This window comes from Argentina silus, assembly GCF_951799395.1.
Source record: "Argentina silus genome assembly, chromosome: 11".
In the NCBI taxonomy this organism is placed as follows: Eukaryota; Metazoa; Chordata; class Actinopteri; order Argentiniformes; family Argentinidae; genus Argentina; species Argentina silus.
Window position 1 is genome coordinate 5,757,588 of NC_139665.1, and position 20,313 is coordinate 5,777,900.

Sequence of the window (20,313 nt, forward strand, 5' to 3'; positions counted from 1 at the left end):
CATACACTGCTCTTTTAAGATACCACACACTTCTTCCTTTTTCTGATACACGCACGCACGCACGCACGCTCACTCACTCACACACACACACACACACACACACACACGCACACGGAGGGTCGAGACGGGTGGGTCGTGGTCACGGCAAGACTGAGCGGTAGTGAAATATTGTTGTGTTTAGTGGATTAGTCACAAAACAATGTGAAAGCCTTTGTGCATATGGAAACAAAAAAAGAAGATATGTTTGGGAACTACTCCTCTACCTGTATCACCAACGAGTTACCAGATTCAAACACAAGGGGGCAGTACATGATTTAGTATGTGCAGTCAAGCCAAGACTATCACTCCTTTTGTACAGTGCATTCGGAAAGTATTCAGACCCCTTCACTTTTTCCATTTTGTTATGTTACAGCCTTATTCTAAAATGGATTAAATTCATTTTTTCCCTCATCAATCTACACACAATACCCCATAATGACAAAGCCAAAAACAGGTTTAGAAATGTTTGCTAATTTATTAAAAAAATAAAAAACTGAAATATCACATTTACTCAGTACTTTGTTGAAGCACCTATGGGAGCGATTACATCTTCAAGTCTTCTTGGGTATGACGCTACAAGCTTGGCACACCTGTATTTGGGGAGTTTCTCCCATTCTTCTCTTCAGATCCTCTCAAGCTCTGTCAGGTTGGATGGGGAGCGTCGGTGCAGAGCTATTTTCAGGTCTCTCCAGAGATGTTAGATTGGGTTCAAGTCCGGGCTCTGGCTGGGCCACTCAAGGACATTCAGAGACTTGTCCCGAAGCCACTCCTGTGTTGTCTTGGCTGTGTGCTTAGGATCGTTGTCCTGTTGGAAGGTGAACCTATGCCCCAGTCTGAGGTCCTGAGCGCTCTGGAACAGATTATCAGGGATCTCTATGTACTTTTCTCCGTTCATCTTTCCCTCAATCCTGACTAGGTGGTTGCCCGCTTGGATGTGACCAGTTTTAGAATATCATCAGGGGAGAGGGGGGAAAAAGCTGATAAACCAGAGACCGGTGTAGCGCAGTGGGTTTGGGAGGAGAGGTAGCAGTGTTGGCGAGAGGTAGATGGAAGGAGCTGCTAATTTCATCAACCTTCTTTTGTCTCTCTCTCTCTCACACACGCATGCACGCACAGAAACACACAGAAACACACAGAAACACACAAAATATACCAATGGTACTTCAAGGCCAGTGCTCGTCCACTACAGCAGATGTCAGAAAGAGCTTTGGACCAAAACAGCCCTCTCCACTGAACGTTCTTCATCATCTCATGATCTCATTCCTTGATGGCTACCGATTGATCATCACCATTTAGCACTATTTTAAAGCTCAAATATACATACTGGACCTTTAAAGGGGCAACCTGAGATTCAAACAACAAAGTAGTACCCTGCCACTTTTGTTGGTAAATAGCTGAGGGATGGAGCTGGAGAAATGTTACCACTCTCAAACTCTAAAAGAAATAGTATGAGTTATGGATGCAAGGAGTCAAAATCATAGTTTTAACCATGTTTTGAAGCTATACAGTGTTTGTTTATAATTCCATTGTTTACAAACAATGGAGCAAATATTATATTCTGGTGGGGTAAGACAGTTGAACTAAGCTCATGACGTATTTCTAAGTTATATTCTTCATTTAAAAGTCCACACATTTATGCAGATGGCCCCATACCGCAGCATTCAACCACAACAGTGGCTACTGCATAGCAGCAAACACAGCAGTAACATAAACTAATTTGTTAAGTGGAAGTGGACATGGAGTAGGGAGGTGGGGGTGGAGGGGTGTCGAAGTGCCGGGGAGGAGGGGATAAAGGATGATGTCATTGTTTGTAGCAACCCAAACATTGGCTCAGCTTTCATTGTGCATGGAGCCGTGTTAATGTCGTCTGTTGTGGTTACTACCAGACTAATACATGCACAGTACACATGCACAGCGAACACGCACGCACGCACACATGCACGCGCGCACACACACACACACACACACACACACACACACACACACACACACACACACTGACTTGATTAGGGTGCTGTGACATTCTCGCAATCTGCCCTCCCCCTCTGCTCCCCCTCTGAGAGAACAGGGGCTCTCCTCTCCACACCTGCAGCACCTGTTGTTACCTCAGCCCCGTCCTCCTGGGAGGCAGGTTGACCTGACCCGACACACAGCCCTGTAGAGGGAGGACAGAGAGACGATGGTGACTCAATACAAACCCAATGATCTCATGTGCATGCTTGTCACTATCACAGAGTGGTGTGAATGACCTAGAGAGAGTGTGTGTATTTCTACAGACATGACCAGTCAGATAGTGCTTTCATGCTGTCACTGTTGCTAACACCACACCAGTCATATGATCAGGGGGATAACTTCAGCACACTAGTACCACAACACTACACCAGTCATATGATCAGGGGGCCCTAACCCTAACCCTAACCCTAACCCTAACCCTAACCCTAACTTCAGCACACTAGTACCATAACATATGAACAGGCATTATTAGTGTGGTACAGCAAACAGCAACTTGCAATGATGTTGTTGACAAGGGTGTCATATGTATGTATCATAAACTAAATGGGCACAATTCTGCGAGGAAGTATGGATGCATATAATTGCAATAATGCCAAAGAGTTGTGAGAGGAGATTGGATGTTTAAATCACTATCAACTGTTTGAGTAGGCAATGTTATCGATATTTCTCAGGCAGAGCATATATTTAGATGCCGAGACCTGAATGTATCACACCAAAGACTTGACAATTGACAACAATGATAAGCTCTATGGCTCTAGCTCTACTGCACCGCCTTGTTTAAATGGTTTATTATGATGCTTGTTCATGGTTTTAAAGGGGTCAAACATAAAAGGGATAGTTCAAACTTGCCTACTGCCACTTTATTAGTATTTTGCCAGGTCAACAATTTGTGAGGAGGGACCACCAATTGAGGTGACCCACTGTTATGTGTAACGGTTACTCCCCTCAGAAACACATAGTCTAACCTCTGTGGAACTTAACTGTCACATCTAACCACCAAAAAGGTCATTGTTTTGCAATCCTGAGAATGTTCTGCGTCTGTATTTGCATAATTTCCAAATACCTTTGGTCCTTAATGACGACTTGAGATTCCACACCATTATGAACCTGAATAACTACTGTAATAAACCATGTGTTACTGCCTTTATTAAAGGTGCAGTGTGTCGTTTTGCGTGTTGCAGTCCCTCGCTGGCCACACTGAACATTTGAAAACGTGCATAGATGTTACGTTTTCCAATAGCGCCAAATATGTTCATATCCTTATAAACAAACCTACCGTTAAATATGCATGTAACGGCCAGTGTCCTATCCCTGAAAATGCTTTGTTTGGACCAACACAGCACTCTTCACTGAACCTCCTTCATCATGTGATCTCATTCATTGATGGCTACCGATTAATCATGGCCATTTAACACTATTCAAAAGCTAAAATCTACATGCTGGACCTTTAAGCGTGAACAAGGCTTTGTGAAAGTATTAAGTCATGTTTACTATGCCATTCATTGTAAAGTGTCACCAGGAACCATTCTGAGACAGAGCCTAGTAGTCCCTCGTCTTGAACCGTGCTCTCTAGAAATCGAAATAGAACAAATCTCTATAGCTTATGCACACAGCTGACATTGGCAAGCTTCTAGAAGTTAGTGACTCATTTTGTGATGGGCAGATGCTGACGACAGGCTCTGAAGATGACGAACGAGAACTTTTAGAATTAAGAGTAAAAAAAAAATCCATTCCATTCATACAGAGAATTCCGAGATGAATCCTCATACAGAATTACAGGTCAAAGGTCAATTAAACGAGCATCCATGTGTTGATGGTATTTTGTATGTGTTAACTTGTTTTTATACTGACAATATGTGTCAAATGTAAACAAATGTGTCAAATGTAAAAAAAAGGGAAAAAAAAGAAAAAAAAAGAAAAGATGGACGGATGAAAGAAAGGGTGATAAAACACAGAATCAGTCTGGGCAATGACCAGATCATCGCATATGCCCTTAAATGTGGTGAGGTGTGACCAGGTTTTAAACTTTAAGAGGACAGGGGCTTCTAATTTGTGCCATCATATGTTTCTTGGTTGGAGCACAGTTTTAGGCCTAGCTATAATTTGCGAGACAAACTTACCAGCAGATCACGCCAATTGCATCCATAGACATAAGATATCATTGATTGCATAATGCATTGGCAGGCGCAGAAACATGAATCTCATAACAGTGGCTTCTGTAAAATGTGTTTCAATGCATATGATTGATTATGAAACATTTCATCTCTCAAAGGGTACAAATGGAACCACAGGAGCGCTCTGAACAAGAAACAACTATACAAATGGAACCACATCTGAGCTGAGATGTTTAGTAGCACTTGTCTTCTCAAATTGTATATCTGTATACCTGAATACCAGGCAGTGTTACCTGTTTCCAAAATGTTGGATACGGCGTGCAGAGAACTCACCTGGATGACGTCAGATCAATCGCACGTCATCAAAAGGACAAAGGGCATACCTTATTTAAAAAAATAAAAATGTTTTGCTTATTTCAGACCACAATGGTTGTATATTGATATACTTATACTTAAAACGTCTATTTTCATCTTAAAATGTTTTGACTGGAGGGAGTCTTTAACATATTTAAAAGCATATACAGACATCGAATGGAAATGGTAAAATAATGGACACGTGAAAAACGTATGAAATAGCAGCTCAAGGATGTATAACATATACTTTTATTTAATACGTGCACTGTGATCACAAACCTGTAGAAAATACAGTTAAGATATGTTGAGTGCAATTTTTTTTAAATTGTTTCACCCTGCTCCATAGGTTTCAATGCAATTCCACTTGAAATCTTGCTCCCCTGTGCGGCGTTCGTTCTGGGTTATTATTATTATTATCTAACGCTTCCTTCTTTTATTACGTTCCCTGTACAGGGTGACGCTCCCGTGGCCGTGACTGGAGGCTCGCCCGGACATGTACCTGACGGGGATTCCCGGTCTGGGCGGAGGGGCGGTCCCCATCTGTGGGGGTCTGGAGACATTTCCAGCGGATTAGGCACGGCGCACCAAACTCAGCGTGGCGCTGTGTCTAGAACAGTAGAGAGGCTGTTCGAGTACATTTTGGAGCTATAAGCATTTTACTTCGTATAGGTGCTTTTACTATTTGAAAATGACTTGAAATGGGGATGTTATAACACGCTATAACACGCATTGCAGTCTATTAAAACTGTTATCTGTCTCGAATTAAGGAAATAAAACAGTTATAAACACAATACATGCCACTTCTGTCATAGGTTCCTATTATAGCTGGTTTAGAACAGGACCTAAGTAAGATCTATTCCAGTGCATTAGGTGTCTACAGCAGTTAAGCAGTGGAGACCAGGGCTGGAGGTCAATTCTGAATTGAGTTGAGATTAGAATTGTGGTTAATTGTGGTCAATTAAATTCTTGACTTTGAATTGAGGCAGTCTCTAGGATGTAGAACTGGAATTAGAATTGAAGGAACCTTACATTCTGTACAACATCATAGATAATGTTTATTTTATCATAGAAAATATTATGCATGCGTCAAATAATGTGACATGTAACCTAAATGTAGGCCCAGGTAAGATTTACAGCCTATATGAAACTAGACCAATGTAGTACAGCGAGCGCTGCACACAATGGGTCATTTGGACATTATATGAATCTGTCCCATTACTTTTGTTGCCCTGAAATAGGGGGACTATGTATACAAAGTGTAAATGGTGAAACCAATATGTAAACAAATACCCTTGAGAATCTCTACTTTCACCTCATAGTAATTATTTATCAAATCCAAACTTGTGGAGTTGATAGCAAAAAGAAGAACAAATGCTTCACTGTCCCATTACTTATACAGGGCACTGTACCTCTGTTGCAGGTGTGTTGTCGAAAAGATACTTGCCAATCCAGTATTGACAAACAGATCGGGTTGAATATACAGGGATTAGGTGATATGATATATGTCATAACTGGATTACAGTGCTACATTTCTCATAACCTAATCCCAGATTATAATGTGTCTATCTACTCGTTAACAACATATATCTAATTCTCATGGGATGGTCCTCTAAGGAGTTGCATGTGAAAACATAAAGAGTATTAGTTACAGGATGAAAGCATCATGTGAACATTAACCATAGCCATGATATCATAACTAACAGAACATAAGTATTTTGAGCAGATCCAAGAAATGGGATTTTTTGTTACACACACACACACACACACACACACACACACACACACACACACACACACTAACAGTCTACTGATGTCTGTCCACTTAAAAAATGACCGTGTCACATAACAGTTACTAACACATTAAAGACAAAGACATACTATCTGCCACGATGGGAACTCTCTCCTATGACCTGTCAAAGTGTGTACAAAGTCTTTGGTTATTTTACCTATAAGATCAGCCTGCAACAGATGTGTCAAACCAAGGGAAAGGGGCAGGATGGGGGAGGGGGGAGGGGGGGGGGCAGGGCGAAAAGCTCTGTTCTGTTCGTTCTTGCAGAGTCTTGTTAGAATAGGAAGTGTCCGGCAGCAGAGCAGCCGAGATCTCTGTGCATGTCAGGACTTGTTGTCAGACAGACAGACACAGCAGAGGAGAGGCGTGGCGAGGGACGAGCCACCGCGGGAGTGAAAGCACACTGGTACCAGTACCCCTGAAACACTCTCCCCTGCACCCACTATCTCCGGGATAACGGGTTAAGCATCGATTACTCATTCGATTAACGACGGACGAACCATTTGAATGGGTTGACTGTTCAGAGGCGAAGACGATCACCGGGAATAATAGCCGATATTTATATCCGGTGGACTTTCCTTACTTCACATCCAAGTGCCAAGCCGCGGAGTCAACAGCTTTCGGACAACGATTTCTGATGTCAACGAGCCATCTACGGTGCATAAAATACTCACCACGGACCATCAGACAAGTCAAGTAGGTTCTTTATGTCTTCTAGCCCTTTCGTATGTTAATGCTTTTGGGGTGTATGCTAATGCTATAGCAGCTAGCGGCAACTCTTGTTGGTGTCATCTCAGGACAGGCATGCACAACTGAGTTTAGACAGCTGCTAGCTTAGCTGTCACTGTTACACCGCTAGCACCATGTATCATTTCTAGTTGCAGGAGATGGTTTTTGGCGCAGTTTGTCTTTCAGAATGTAGTATTTTGTATTTAGTATTGCGGCTCAGAGACGTATTTACCTGTGCGGCTGTCACTGTGTGTGTTAATAGTCGTGGTGGCGCGGAACATTCATGAGGAGGGAAGTCATCATTATAATGTGATATTTTTTTTTTTACCCGCTTTAGCTTTCACTGTCATGAGTGAGATGTATTGTCTTTTTTTTTTTTTTGGGAGTGACACATGAACGCTAATTCATTCATTCATTAATACTGATTAAAACGTAATGAAGTGGTTATTATTAAGTGACGTTGTTATTGTGTTACCGCTGGCGGAGTGGCGCGCTCCGGTGGGACCGCGCGCGTGTCTCCGTCGTCTGGCGCGGATTTGTTTGTAAACAACCGCCGTGCACGTGGGGCGCGTGGCTGACACCTAACGGTCACGTGTGATACGGGTCGGTCGGTCAAGGGGGGGAGGGAGAGAGGAGGGGACGACGACAAGGTTTTCAAATGGAACCTTTTGCATGACTGCATGAATATTGTTTTTGCAGACATACAGCTGCTAAATACGACATATCCTGTGTTCAGTGTAAAGATGCTGTCTGTGCTCATGACCCAAACCAACGTTAACTTTCTGCATTTTATTTGTCAATCCTGTGATATTCTGAACAGCTCTGCATTATGAAATAGAATGACATTTTGAGTGGTTAGCTGTCACTGGCATTATATTATGTCATGATATTATGTTATTATAATTGTATTATCTCAGTGCCTGGCAGAAGTAGCCACCCTTTTGCCAGCTTGTCAGGGCACTTTCAAAGTGGCAGAAACATTCACATGTTTTCAGAAATGGATTATAAATAAAAACTGAAAAGACCTGTTTGCTTAAGTATTGGTCCCCTCATACAGAGTCTCAGGAATGCTGTCCTAAGGCCCAGGGAGACTCAGGAATATTGTCCTAAGGCCTACGGAGATTCAGAAAGTTTTGTAGATAAGACCTGATCAATAGGGAAAAGACTGTTCATGTCCAAAAAAATTAGCAGAGGGGTGAATTTGCAACCTTTGCAAGGCTCTGTCTGTATATGCACATTACAACTGTGTTATTGTCAATGCCAATCCACATGTCAATCCACAACAGCTGCATATCTTTTAATGTCTCCTATGTTCTCCCCCTCTGTGCAGACTGCACCTGGTATGGCCCGTGCCGAGACGGAGAGTGGAGCGGCCCGGCCCGGTCAGGGCAGACACCACAGCTGCCGCATGGAGGTCCCCCCGCCGTATGCTTGGGCTGGGGGCAGCAACCGGCCCCTCCAGACCCTGTACCAGCCCTGCCCACCCCTGCACCCAAACATGGACCTCCCACAGCGCAGCCGGCAGGCCCTGCACAGCCCCCAGGGAGAGGCCTCCCCTTCTGTCAGCGCCTACCGACCAGACCTGCCCAGATCAGAGAGGACAGGTAAGCTACTACAGCAGAGGGTTAGGGTTAGGGTTAGGGTTAGAGTTAGGCCATCACACCTGCTGCCTCAAATATGGACAATACTTGAATTGTGGCATGTTTGATTTAGTTTGGAGTTTTCACTTTTTTTTTGGACTATTCCATTTTGCCAACAGTATTTGAAAGTATTTGACATATATTTGATCCAGGTCTGCTGGCCATGGTGGTGTTTCTTGCTGCGTATGGCTGCTATTACGGTTGTTCTTTAAGGGACGGCTCACACTTTTGCCACTTACATTTGCTTTTAGCTAAATAACAAAGATGCGCGCCGGCATCTGTAAAAAAAACATCTGGATCCATCGCCCCTATGGGAGATATATCCCTAAAAACATCATGGTCGATTATGGGAGATAGAGATATATCTATATATATATATATATATATATATATATATATATATATATATATATATATATATATATATATATATTAAAAAAAAAAACACGAATGCAAGTGTCAAAATAGTGAAGAATCCCTTTAAGCCCAGATGCTGTGCCACTGGGACCATGGTCACATGAGAACAGGCCTACCACCTGTCATCTACACGTGGAAGCTGTGAAAAGTACTGTTGTAAGGAAACACCAGCATCAAAGGAGACCATGCTATCTGCCAGTAGGGTGGTACATAGTCAAGGAAAGTTCCACGTCATTACTCAACTCTAACAGTGGTAATCTAATGGAATGTCTAAGCAGCTCAGAAGCCAAGATGGCAGAACAGAAATAGACCTGCACTTGAATGTGCAGCTAGAGATTTCACTGTTTCTGTGAATGCCGTAATCAGAGTTACTGATGCTCGCACATCTAAACAGTCAAACTCAATTTGTAAATTTTCCACCAACACCAACTGCTGATAGAAACAGTAAACAAACGACTAGCCAATGAGATTGGACCGTGGGAGCCAATTAGGTGGGAGCAAGGGTAGGGCCGGCAGGAAGACGGCTGTGGGTTGTCAGGGGTGGTTTAAGGACACAGTCTGGCATTTGAAAGTTTACTGCGAGGAAATCTTAACATCATGCATGAATGATATTAGTGGTCAGGGTTCAGATGGTGCTATGTTGTGACAGTAGGCTACTTACTGCTAGATTGATGGGTCGCTTCCCTTTCTCTCTGTCTCTCTCTCGCTCTCTCTCTCTGTCTCTCTCTGTCTGTCTCTCTCTGTCTCTCTCTCTCTCTCTCTCTCTCTCTCTCTCTCTGTCTGTCTCTCTCTGCCTCTCTCTCTATGTCTCTCTCTCTGTCTATCACTCTCTCTCTGTGTCTCTCTCTCTGTGTCTCTCTCTCTCTCCCGCTCTCTCTCTCTTTCTGGCTACAAGTCAGAAAGCTGTGACTGGGGCATGTCCAGACATGTTCTCTGTCACTGACTTCACACTGTGGGCTGTCTGCTCTGCTTCCTCCAGTCAGTAGGAGTTGCCTAGCCAGCCATCCAGCCACCCCATCCTCCATCCCTCCATCCCTCTGTCCTGTGTGTCCATGCCCTGGTCAGTGGGCATGCTTCCTCTTTCTCTCTATCCTGCCTTGTCCCATCCCCCCCCCCCCCCCCCCCCCCCCAGCAGGGCCGGCCTCCCCCTGACTCTGGTTCCCAGCCATAGGCAGACAGACAGGTCAAGCCCCGCCCCTCAGCCCGTCCACCCTATCACAGCCCGCCCTCCTGATCTGCCCGCCCAATGGCTAGCCTGACGCCGTCTCCTCGAGCGCCGGCTTCTAGTTACCCTGGCAACAAGCCAGAGTTCCTCTGTTTGCTAGCTTTCTCTCTCTCTCTCTCTCTCTCTCTGTCTAGTCACCTGCATCTTAAGGACAAGCAAATCCTCAGGCAGCCAGCAGGCGTTAGAGTGAAAACATTTAAGGAATGCTCCTAGTTTTCTTCCACCTATTGAGTGGGTTTGTGTTGGTCCCTAAGTCAGGTGACTGGCTGCAGAGACAGTGACGCATGTAGTCAGTTTCTGCTTGCAGGATCAGAGGCTGATACCAAACAAAAACAATCTTATCATCTCCATGCAGATAGATCCTCAGCTTGTCTGAGTCTGGAGCACAGGAGTGCATCCTTCAAACCGACAGTCTGATACACAAACACAAGCATGCTAGACCTAATAAGAAGATTAAGAGATTACTTGGAAACGTTGAAGGGGAAAATACGGCAGCCCTCAAAATATAAAGTGTTGTATAAAGTCTATTCAAGACGACGACGACGACGGTGGGGGGGGGGGGGGGTGGGGGGGGTACTGTTGCCAAGCCTATTGTTTTTGCGACCCCAGCAGACTGTATACAGCTCGGGGAGGCTGGTGGAGGTAGAAATCGGAGGATGGGCTCATTGTAATGCATGGAAAATGGAGTGAGGAGTTCTGGAGTTCCGGAGCCACAACAGTGACTGCGGTTGTTTCTAAACTGTTGTGTACGGCCCGTATCCCTTGTGTTTGTCCATGTTGCTGCGCTGGTGCTGTTGTCCAACAATAATCGTACCTGACAGGGTCACCCTCGCTCACCCCAATACACTGTGAAATTATCGTTTTAAACACGTTCCAAAGCTATACACGGTTTGTTAACATACACATTGTTGACACACGATGAAATAATGTCACAACAATGTCATGAAAAGACACAACAGTTGTCCTTAGCTCATTCCGCATTTATAAGTCATCCTCTTCGAGACTCAATGCATTGAAATCGATTGTGCCTTTAATAATGTGTATTTTCAGGTGTGGTAATGGTTGGTTATGTATCTTCTGCCGGTCTCCCAGATTCAGTCAGAGAGCACCAGGACACCACCCAGAGGGGCCCCCGGCCTGCCCCGCTGACCCAGAGAGAGCACCCTTATCTTGCTTCTCCCCGTGACAGAGCCCCTGGAGGTGGACGTGGCGGTGGTGGTAACCCTCTGCAGGCAGATGAGGATGAAGTGCTGGAGAGAGTAGCCAACCAGCTCAAGACCATCGGGGATGACTTGAACGCAACGCTCCTCCAGAGAAGGGTAAGGAACAAGTCGCTTTGTGTTTGAGGAGTGTTACGACTAGATTGAGACTAGTTTTGCACCGTTGCACCTCGTGTGGCAACAAGGTGAATTGCAACCGCATTCAAACAGCCTCCACTAGGCGTTCCGTGGTATTTCCATGTAAAAAAAATAGTTCGATTTCGTATGAATTCATGGCCATGTGTTTTTCTGGTCTGGTGTGTTTGCTAGGTATGTGTAAAGGTGGTTTGAATTCAAATTTGAGTATGTTTAGTCAGTGTGTGTGTGAGTGGACAAGTGCGTGTATGTGTGTGTGTGAGTGTGTTTTTAGTTTTTGTCTTGTGTGTGTGTGCCAGTGGTGTAAATGGATCAATATGATATCCATGAGCTGTGAGTGTTGTGACTGTGTGTGGGTTGGTTTCCAGTTGTGTGAACTGAATGCCCCCTCCCCCTCCCTCTCTCCCCCTCCCTCTCCCTGGGTCTGTCTGTCTCTCCCTCCCTCCCTCCCTCTCTCCTTTGTGCTATATTGCGTGAGGAGTTAGTCAGGGAGGCAGCCACAGGACTAAACACTCCCTCCCCCTCCTCCCAGCACCCTTCAAACATAGCCCCCCCCCACACACACACACACACACAAACTCACACACAAATTACAAATTACGTCACCTACTCACTCACATGGATGCCACAACCGGCGACACTTTGTCTTACACACGCCCACACACACACACACACACACACACACACACACACACACACACACACACACACACACACACACACACACACACACACAGGCTTTATGTCAGTTTGATAAAAGCGTGCCAGGCATGTGGAGGAGCAGGTTGTCTCTGTTGAACCACTCTGACATGACTAACAACACAAGGGCTGCTTCAGAGTAACTAAACCAGAGGCACGTGAGGTTCATAGTCCACACACACACACACACACACACACACACACACACACACACACACACACACACACACACACACACACACACACACACACACACACACTACAACTCTCTGCTGTCTCTCTTGTTCAGACAGAGCTTTTCTATCTCCTGTGTCTTGTGACCTCCCCTCCCCTGCTGTGCCCTTTCCCTTCTATGGTCAATGGTCAATGGTCAATCTCTCTCTCTGTCTCTCTCTGTCTCTTCCCCTCTCCCTGTCTCTCTCGATCTGTCTCTGTCTCTCTCTCTCTCTCTCTCTCTCTCTCTCTCCCTGTCTCTCTGTCTGTTGTTGGTTTGTTTTGCTACTTTTCTCTCTCTCTCTCCCTCCTCCACATCTCTCTCTTCCTGAAGAGCGTGGTTATTTTTAGCGATTGACTCACAGCAGCTGTTGATGAGCATCGTGCCGCCCCTCTCTCTCTCTCTCTCTCTCTCTCTCTCTCTCTCTCTCTCTCTTTCCTGACTGTTTTGCAGACAGTGTCTGTCTAGGCGTGTCTAAACTCCACCCAGTGGCACGCACACACACACACACACACACACACACACACACACACTGTACACACACACACACACTGTACACAGACGCACATACAGATTCACACGCAATAATCACCTGCTCTGACGAAAGGGACAGTAAAATGCCTGTTATCTAGAGAGTTTGTAACTTTCTCTTCAAGCTGTAGTCGGCTGATTTGACCCTCTGAACATTCTCTCACTGAATCCCTTTGTGCAAAGCAGATATTTACAGAGACCCCAGCCATTCTTAATGGCATAAGATATTAGATTAAATTGAATTAGAGTAGATTCAATGTTACTCAAATTAAGGACAGCGATGTAGGCTATTTAGAGTGATACCTTGCCCATGTCAGCAACCTTACCTCTGTCATTTACTCCCTGGGACAAACATTTCGGTATATTGAGAAGAAGGTCCATTGGGGTCATTTTATCAACAAATGTGCATTTTTAACAAAATGGCGTGTACAGTACATGTGACTAGCTGGGTTCGAACCCGCGTTTTTTGCACAAACCCCCCTTTTCTCTGTGTGCGTCTCAGTGATCAGGGCGGGGTGTGGGTGTTTCAAGGGAGGCTGGAGGAGGCAGACATTGGAGGACGGGCTCATTGTAATGCATGGGACGTTCCTCATTCCGTGCCATGCATTCACAATGAGCCTGTCCTCCGGTGTCTACCTCCACCAGCCTCCCCTGGTGTGTTTCACCCTGAGTGACATGTGGAGGCTGGACAGTAGCTGTGTTAGTGCTGTGGACTAATGCTGCCTTTCCCTGTGTGTGTGTGTGTGTGTGTGTGTGTGTGTGTGTGTGTGTGTGTGTGTGTGTGTGTGTGTGTGTGTATTTCAGGACGGCGCCCTCCAGTGGCAGGACTGGAGAGGCCTGTGTGGACGACTCCTGGCCTTCATCTCAGACACCCTCAGCAACCTGTACACTCTCAGATAGACTGTGACCCCGGCCAGTCCAGGGCCGGCGCCCCCTACTGGACAAACTACACACTGTCTCTGAACCGGGATCAGTCCGCTGGATCGGACTGCATCATTTTCTGTTTCTTTTTGTACATTTTCTATATGTACGTTTTTTTTTTCTCTCTCTCTCTCTCTCTCTGAAAGCTCTTGATGTAGAATTCTGAGTGATACAGTTGTGCGTGTCCTAGTGTGGCCCTGTGTGTGTGTGTGTTTGTGTCTGTGTGTATGTGTGTGTGTGTGCGTGCGTGCGTGTCTGTGTGCGTGCGTGTGTGTGTGGTGTCTCGTTGCTGTCCTTGTAAGACTGTGAAGCATGGTGAGTGGTGTGTGGCAGGACGGCAGAGGGGAAGGAAGGAAGCGTACACGTCCTGTCGATGTTTTGACTCCTGTGTGTGTGTGTGTGTGTGTGTGCCTCCTCTCTTTCTCCCCCATGGAGGACAGAACACATAGAGCAATCAGTTTGGAAGCATTACCTTAGTGAGCTTTGACTGCGATGAAGCGGGTACTATGGGGCCAACGTGGAGTCCTCTGTGACGCTCAGGGTCATGGTCTGTTTATTTGGCAGGATGAGCTAAGCCTAGTGCAGTGGGATCACTGTATATGACACGGGACCATCGGAACACTGAGACACTGGCGCTACACAATCACCACGGGCACTAGGGCGCTTCCCTCACAGCAGAGACCACAGTGACCTGGTGGAAAAGGCCACCTCTCAACATTTCATTGTACATTTCTGTGCCTTTTGAATACCCCCCCACCCCCTCACTCTCTTATAGGCAGCCTACTTTATCACAAGGACAATCCAGTGATTGGTGTATGTGGGACCCTGTATGGGGCTGTGGATGACAAACACACAAACACACACACGCACACGCACACGCACACGCCCTATTCTCAAGCCATCCCCTCTAATGGAAGCTCTGAGCTGAGAATGGCAGCACTGTTGGGAGCCCCCACTTTAATAATCAGTGTTGGTTATCATTGTTGTTTGTATATATGTTAAGTAGAACAGAGGTGGACCGGCCAGGCCCTCTCTGGCTGCCTCACGTGGACCTGACCTGGTCGTGGGAGGAGATTTCATGAACTTTAAAAGTACTTAAGATGTGTTTTCTATGTTTGTGTTTGATATCTGCCATATGGGCAGTTTCTTTTGTCTTTTTGGACCAACAGTTGGAAGCAGTTTTTGTATTTAAGTAAATCCAGTGGATTTGAGGTGGTATTTCTGTTTAAACATGATTTGGAATGTTTTGATGGTGAAAGATTGATGATGTTCAAATTGCCCCTCAGCGTGTACAATACATGTCTTATAGTTTGGGAGAAGAAACATTCAATACACATGAAGAGTATAATTTATTTCAAAGTAGCCACTTTTGTAGCTTTTTTTTTTTTCTTTCAAAAATTGCATTTCTATTTATATTTTTAAAGATTTTTCATATTTGTGTGAGATAATTTGATATTTTTTTCCTGTACATTCCTGAAAAGAAATATGTATTTGACAGTGGAGTTCTGTTGAGTTGAAACATTGAGAAAGGAATTGGATTGAATATGCTAGATCAAGACGAGCTGGACCAAATGCATAGACTGACACATTAGAGATCAGAGATCAACATTAGTGGACATTATTTGCATGTCAAATGGGAGTAACTGAGGCGGTGACCGAACCATCATACTACCTACTAGAAGTATATACTGCATACTATTACTAACTATACTACAAACTATTCAGGCCATACTGTTTAATAACATGTTATACAGGACAGTGACTACTGAGAAATTGCCACCTGTCACTCATCCATGTTGTTCACGGTAATTGGTTCAATTTCACTACTGCCGGTCCCCCATTGAATTGTGGGACTAAACTCTGAATTTGCTAGTTTGATGTCCGGGCATTTTAAGCAATTTTCGTAAAAATTCCTGGACTGCAAATCTTTCTTATCTTGCATACTGAAAATGGCTATTAAATAGTTGTCAGTGTGATGGTTCAGTCACGGCCTGAGCCTTTTCTCTTACAGTTTTACTGTCCTCAACTCTACTAAAGAGGCAAATGCTCCCACCTTGCTTAGATGTCTTGTTTGTCTCTGTTACCATACACCACTTCCATGGCCTTCCACATGCTACCTTCAATGTTCTCAGTTCACAGCGCGTTTATAAAGTCGGACCTTTTTTTGTCATTGTTGTTATTCCTGTGAACAAAGAAACGTGTGGGAACTCTCAACCACTGTTTCAGCCGGGCGTGTGCCCCGTCATAGAGCTACGTGACTTCCAGTCATATGATGACATCCTGGTGATGGTGACTTCCTGTGGTGTGGGTCCGCTTCCCGTGGCGACCCCTGTGACTTCCGTTCTCCTATGCACTCTCTCCCTGCGGGGACGGAGGTACTGAAGGTGCTGTATTCAAAAGCTCTGCGTTGTTTAGTCTCGTCCTCTCAATCTCAGTTCCATGCAGTGTACATTTTGCGGTTTTGAACCTTTTCTATTTGTGTCACTTTTTGTACAGATGTTCTCCTTTTCTACAATAAAGACATGAGTTGAATCATGAATTTTCTGTCGTTATTTCTCTAACACACATATCAAAAGAGTGGATACCAAAGAGATGTTTGTTTATATTAGCCATGATGCCTGACAACCAAGGTTCCATGATTTCTGCACATCTGGATATATATGTTAGAGGATTACCAGAGGTCACAGGGTCAAAGAGACGTATGGAGACCCAGTAACAGCTGACAAACCTCTATGTCTGCATGTCATGTGTGTATGCCAGAGTTAGGGTTTCCTGGTCCTGGAGAGCCACTTGGTGTGTAGGCATTCGGAAAAGCCCAGCACAACTGAATTAATAATTGTGGCCTTGCCCGAAGACCCTGTCACGAATCATGTAAAAAATCAAATAAAAATAATACGAAATTATAATTGAGTGGACTGCTGAGAAGAAGAGACATGAGAGAACAGGTTTTACAATGAGCCTGTTCTCTGATGTCTACCTCCACCAGCCTCTCCTGGTGTGTTTCACCCTGAGTGACGTCTGGAGTTTGTGAGTGTTTCTGATATTCACTGCCAAGGCTCTATGAGGACAGACTAGACCGTCAGATATTTTTCTTCCTTTCACTTTTCAAACCAAGATGGAGCTCATTCTAGCTGGATCCAGGCTCCAACCCATAAACTCACATCCAGTACTGGATGTGCCACCCACACACGGAGGCCTGTTGTTATTGTTGCTCTAAACTTGGCCTAGATATAGTCACACGCGGCATCCTCTCCACAAACAGGAGAAACAATGTCACTCCTTGCTGAAAAACACATACAAACATGGAGTCAACAGACAACATCTGGATTGGAGGGCCTTACCTGCACTGGACCACATAAGACCCAATCAAGTCACCCCACGCCAGAGGTCAACCTTCTGATTGGTGTTTGAAACAGCAGCTTTCTGTTTGCTGCCCAGTATGGGGGGTGTCTAGAATAACTGACCAGTGCTGGAGGGGAGAGCATGGTAGTTTGCGTGTGTGTGTGTGTGTGTGTGTGTGTGTGTGTGTGTGTGTGTGTGTGTGTGTGTTAGCATGGTAGTTTGGTTGTGTGTTTGTGTGTGTGGTGTGATAAGGGTTGGAGTTTAATTAAAAGGGCAGGGGACAGGCTTAAAGCAACATCCGCAATTAATCCTTTTTTCGTAATCCCAGGAAAAGAGCAGTGACTGACTCCTTATAGAGTTCATGTCAAGGGCTTCGCTGTTGTTTTCATTTTCACCATTCCTCCACGTGGAAAAACAAGACGCCTCTTTTTTTTCCACCCACAACAGATCCCCCCCCCCCCCTTTAATCCACTTATAAGCAGGGATGTAGTACACAGACACTACAAACATACATGTGTAATATCCTTCTGCAGACTGACCGTGGGTTAGCTTTAGATAATCCCATATGTGGCTCGTGAGGAGAGGTGAATCACCAGTGTCACAATAAACATCCTTCAAAAGGACAAGGTCAAATATACATTTTCCAGCGTTTGTTACCACCACTTCAATGTTATTGGATGAGGATGTGGCACGTGATTAGTGGTTGCTACTTTGTCAGCACACCTACCTGGCCGACCGGTTCTACAGGTTCAACCAGCTGCCACTGACAGGGACTGATGAGGTCAGAGAAAGTCCCTTGTCTGTTTGGAATGGAGGAAACACGTGGCTCTGAACGTCAAGCTCATGATGACAGGCCTGTTTTGCATGTCTGGAGCTTCGAGAACATTCCCTTTGTTTACCTGTTTTCGGGCATGGATATTTCACACACACGCACACACACACACAGAATGAGATCATCTACAGTATATGCACACATTTAAACCAATATGATCCAGTAAGACCACTCAGGCATGACAACAAAATGTGGAAAAACAAAATGTGTATATATATATATATACAGTGCCTTCGGAAAGTATTCAGACCCCTTCAGTTTTTCCACATTTTGTTGTGGGAAAACTGTTTTCGCTTTGTCATTCTGGGGTATTGTATGTGGATTGATGGCAAATTCTTTTAATTTAATCCATTTTAAATTTAGTCTATAACACAACAAAATGTTGAAAAAGTGAAGGGGTCTGAATACTTACCGAAGGCACTGTATATATATATAGACACACACACACACACACACACACACTCACGTAACACTTTATTAGGAACACTATACTACTACTGGGTAGGGCCTCCCTTTGCTTTCAAAACAGCCTCAAGTCTTTGTGGCATTGATTACACAAGATGTTGGAAACATTCCTTCGAGAGTCTAGTCCATGATGACATGATTGCATCACGCAATTCCTGCAGATTTCTCAGGTGCATTTTCAAGCTGTGAATCTCTCTTTCTACCACATCCCAAAGGTGTTCTATTGGATTCAGTTCCAAAGAACACTGAACTCATTGTCATGTTCATGAAACCAGTTTGAGACAACTTTTGCTTTGTAACAATTTACCCATCTTCAAATGGCTACTTATCATGCTGGAAGTAGCCGTTAGAAGATGGGTAAATTGTGGCCAAGAAGGGATGCACATGGTCAGCAACAATACTCAAATAGGATGTGGCATTCAAGTAATGATTGATTGGTATTAACCCAAAGTGTGCCAAGAAAACATTCCCCACACCATTACACCACCTCCACCTTGAGAAGGTGTACATGTGTTCCTAATAAAGTGTTCGGTGAGTGTGTGTGTCAGAATCAGAATCAGGATTATTTTATTTGGCCAAGTATATTTGCACATACAGGAAATTGACTTGGTGAGGTTGGTGCATGGGACATAAGAAACAATATAAAAAACAATATACAAACAATATATATATATAAGCATCCCCATTGGAGATTAATCCAATGAGGGTTGTGTCATCCGCGGACTTCAGGAGTTTGACAGAAGGGTGGCTAGAGGTGCAGCTGTTGGTGTAGAGGGAGAAGAGAAGTGGAGAGAGCACACAGCCTTGTGGGGCTCCAGTGCTGATGGTCCGGGGTTCCGAGACAAGCTTGATGCTGCACGTTCTGCTTCAGTCAGTCAGTGGTCCACCTGCAGGTGGGCACAGGCACGCTCAGGTGGGATAGCTTGTCCTGGAGAAGAGCTGGAGCAATGCTGTTGAATGCGGAGCTGAAGTCCAAAAACAGGATCCTGGCGTAGGTGCCAGGGGAGTCTAGGTGCTGGAGGATGAAGTGGAGTCCCATGTTGACTGCGTTGTCTACAGACCTGGTGGCTCTGTAGCTGAACTGCAGTGGGTCGAGGAGGGGCTTGGTGATGGCCTTGAGGTGGGTGAGCACGAGGTGCTCAAAGGTCTTCATTACCACAGAGGTCAGGGCGACTGGTCTGTATTCAATAAAGCCTGTGATCCTCAGCTTTTTGGGAACGGGGATGATGGTGGATGTTTTGAAGGTACCATGCATTCAACCAGTGAGGTGTTAAAGATGTCTGTAAACACTGGAGACAGCTGGTCTGCACAGTGCTTCAGTGTGGAGGGGGAGACAGCGCTTGCTCAAGCTGCCTTCTGACTCTTTAGCAGTTTGTTGATGTCTCTCTCTTGGAGAGAGGTGTGATGGGGGAGAGGGTTGTCTGGGTCCATTGTGTGTGTGTGTGTGTGTGTGGGCGGGTGGGGGGGGTAGTGTCTCTGTCCAGGCTGGGAAGGAGAGGTGTGATAGCTGTGGAGGAGGGTTGGTTGTGTGGGTCAGAGTCAGGACTGTTCCATTGTCTGTCGAATCTACAGTAGAAGACATTCAGGTCATTTGCAAGTTTGAGGTCATACATAGAATGGGGGGATTTGGTTTT

At 45.0% G+C, this 20,313-nt stretch overlaps 2 protein-coding genes across 2 annotated transcripts in view; both read left to right on the forward strand.

The window, feature by feature from the left end:
• zc3h4 (zinc finger CCCH-type containing 4) overlaps positions 1-20,313 on the forward strand; it is a gene marked incomplete at its 5' end in the record, with an annotated part of 128,263 nt that overhangs the window by 82,069 nt on the left and 25,881 nt on the right. The gene's annotated exons all lie outside the window — the stretch shown is intronic.
• Positions 6,709-16,572, forward strand: bbc3 (BCL2 binding component 3). Its single transcript, XM_083680454.1, has 4 exons — positions 6,709-7,005; positions 8,369-8,642; positions 11,413-11,639; positions 13,924-16,572. The coding sequence occupies exons 2-4, from the start codon at positions 8,381-8,383 to the stop codon at positions 14,017-14,019; spliced, it is 585 nt and encodes a 194-aa protein (XP_083536580.1). The 5' UTR covers positions 6,709-7,005; positions 8,369-8,380; the 3' UTR covers positions 14,020-16,572.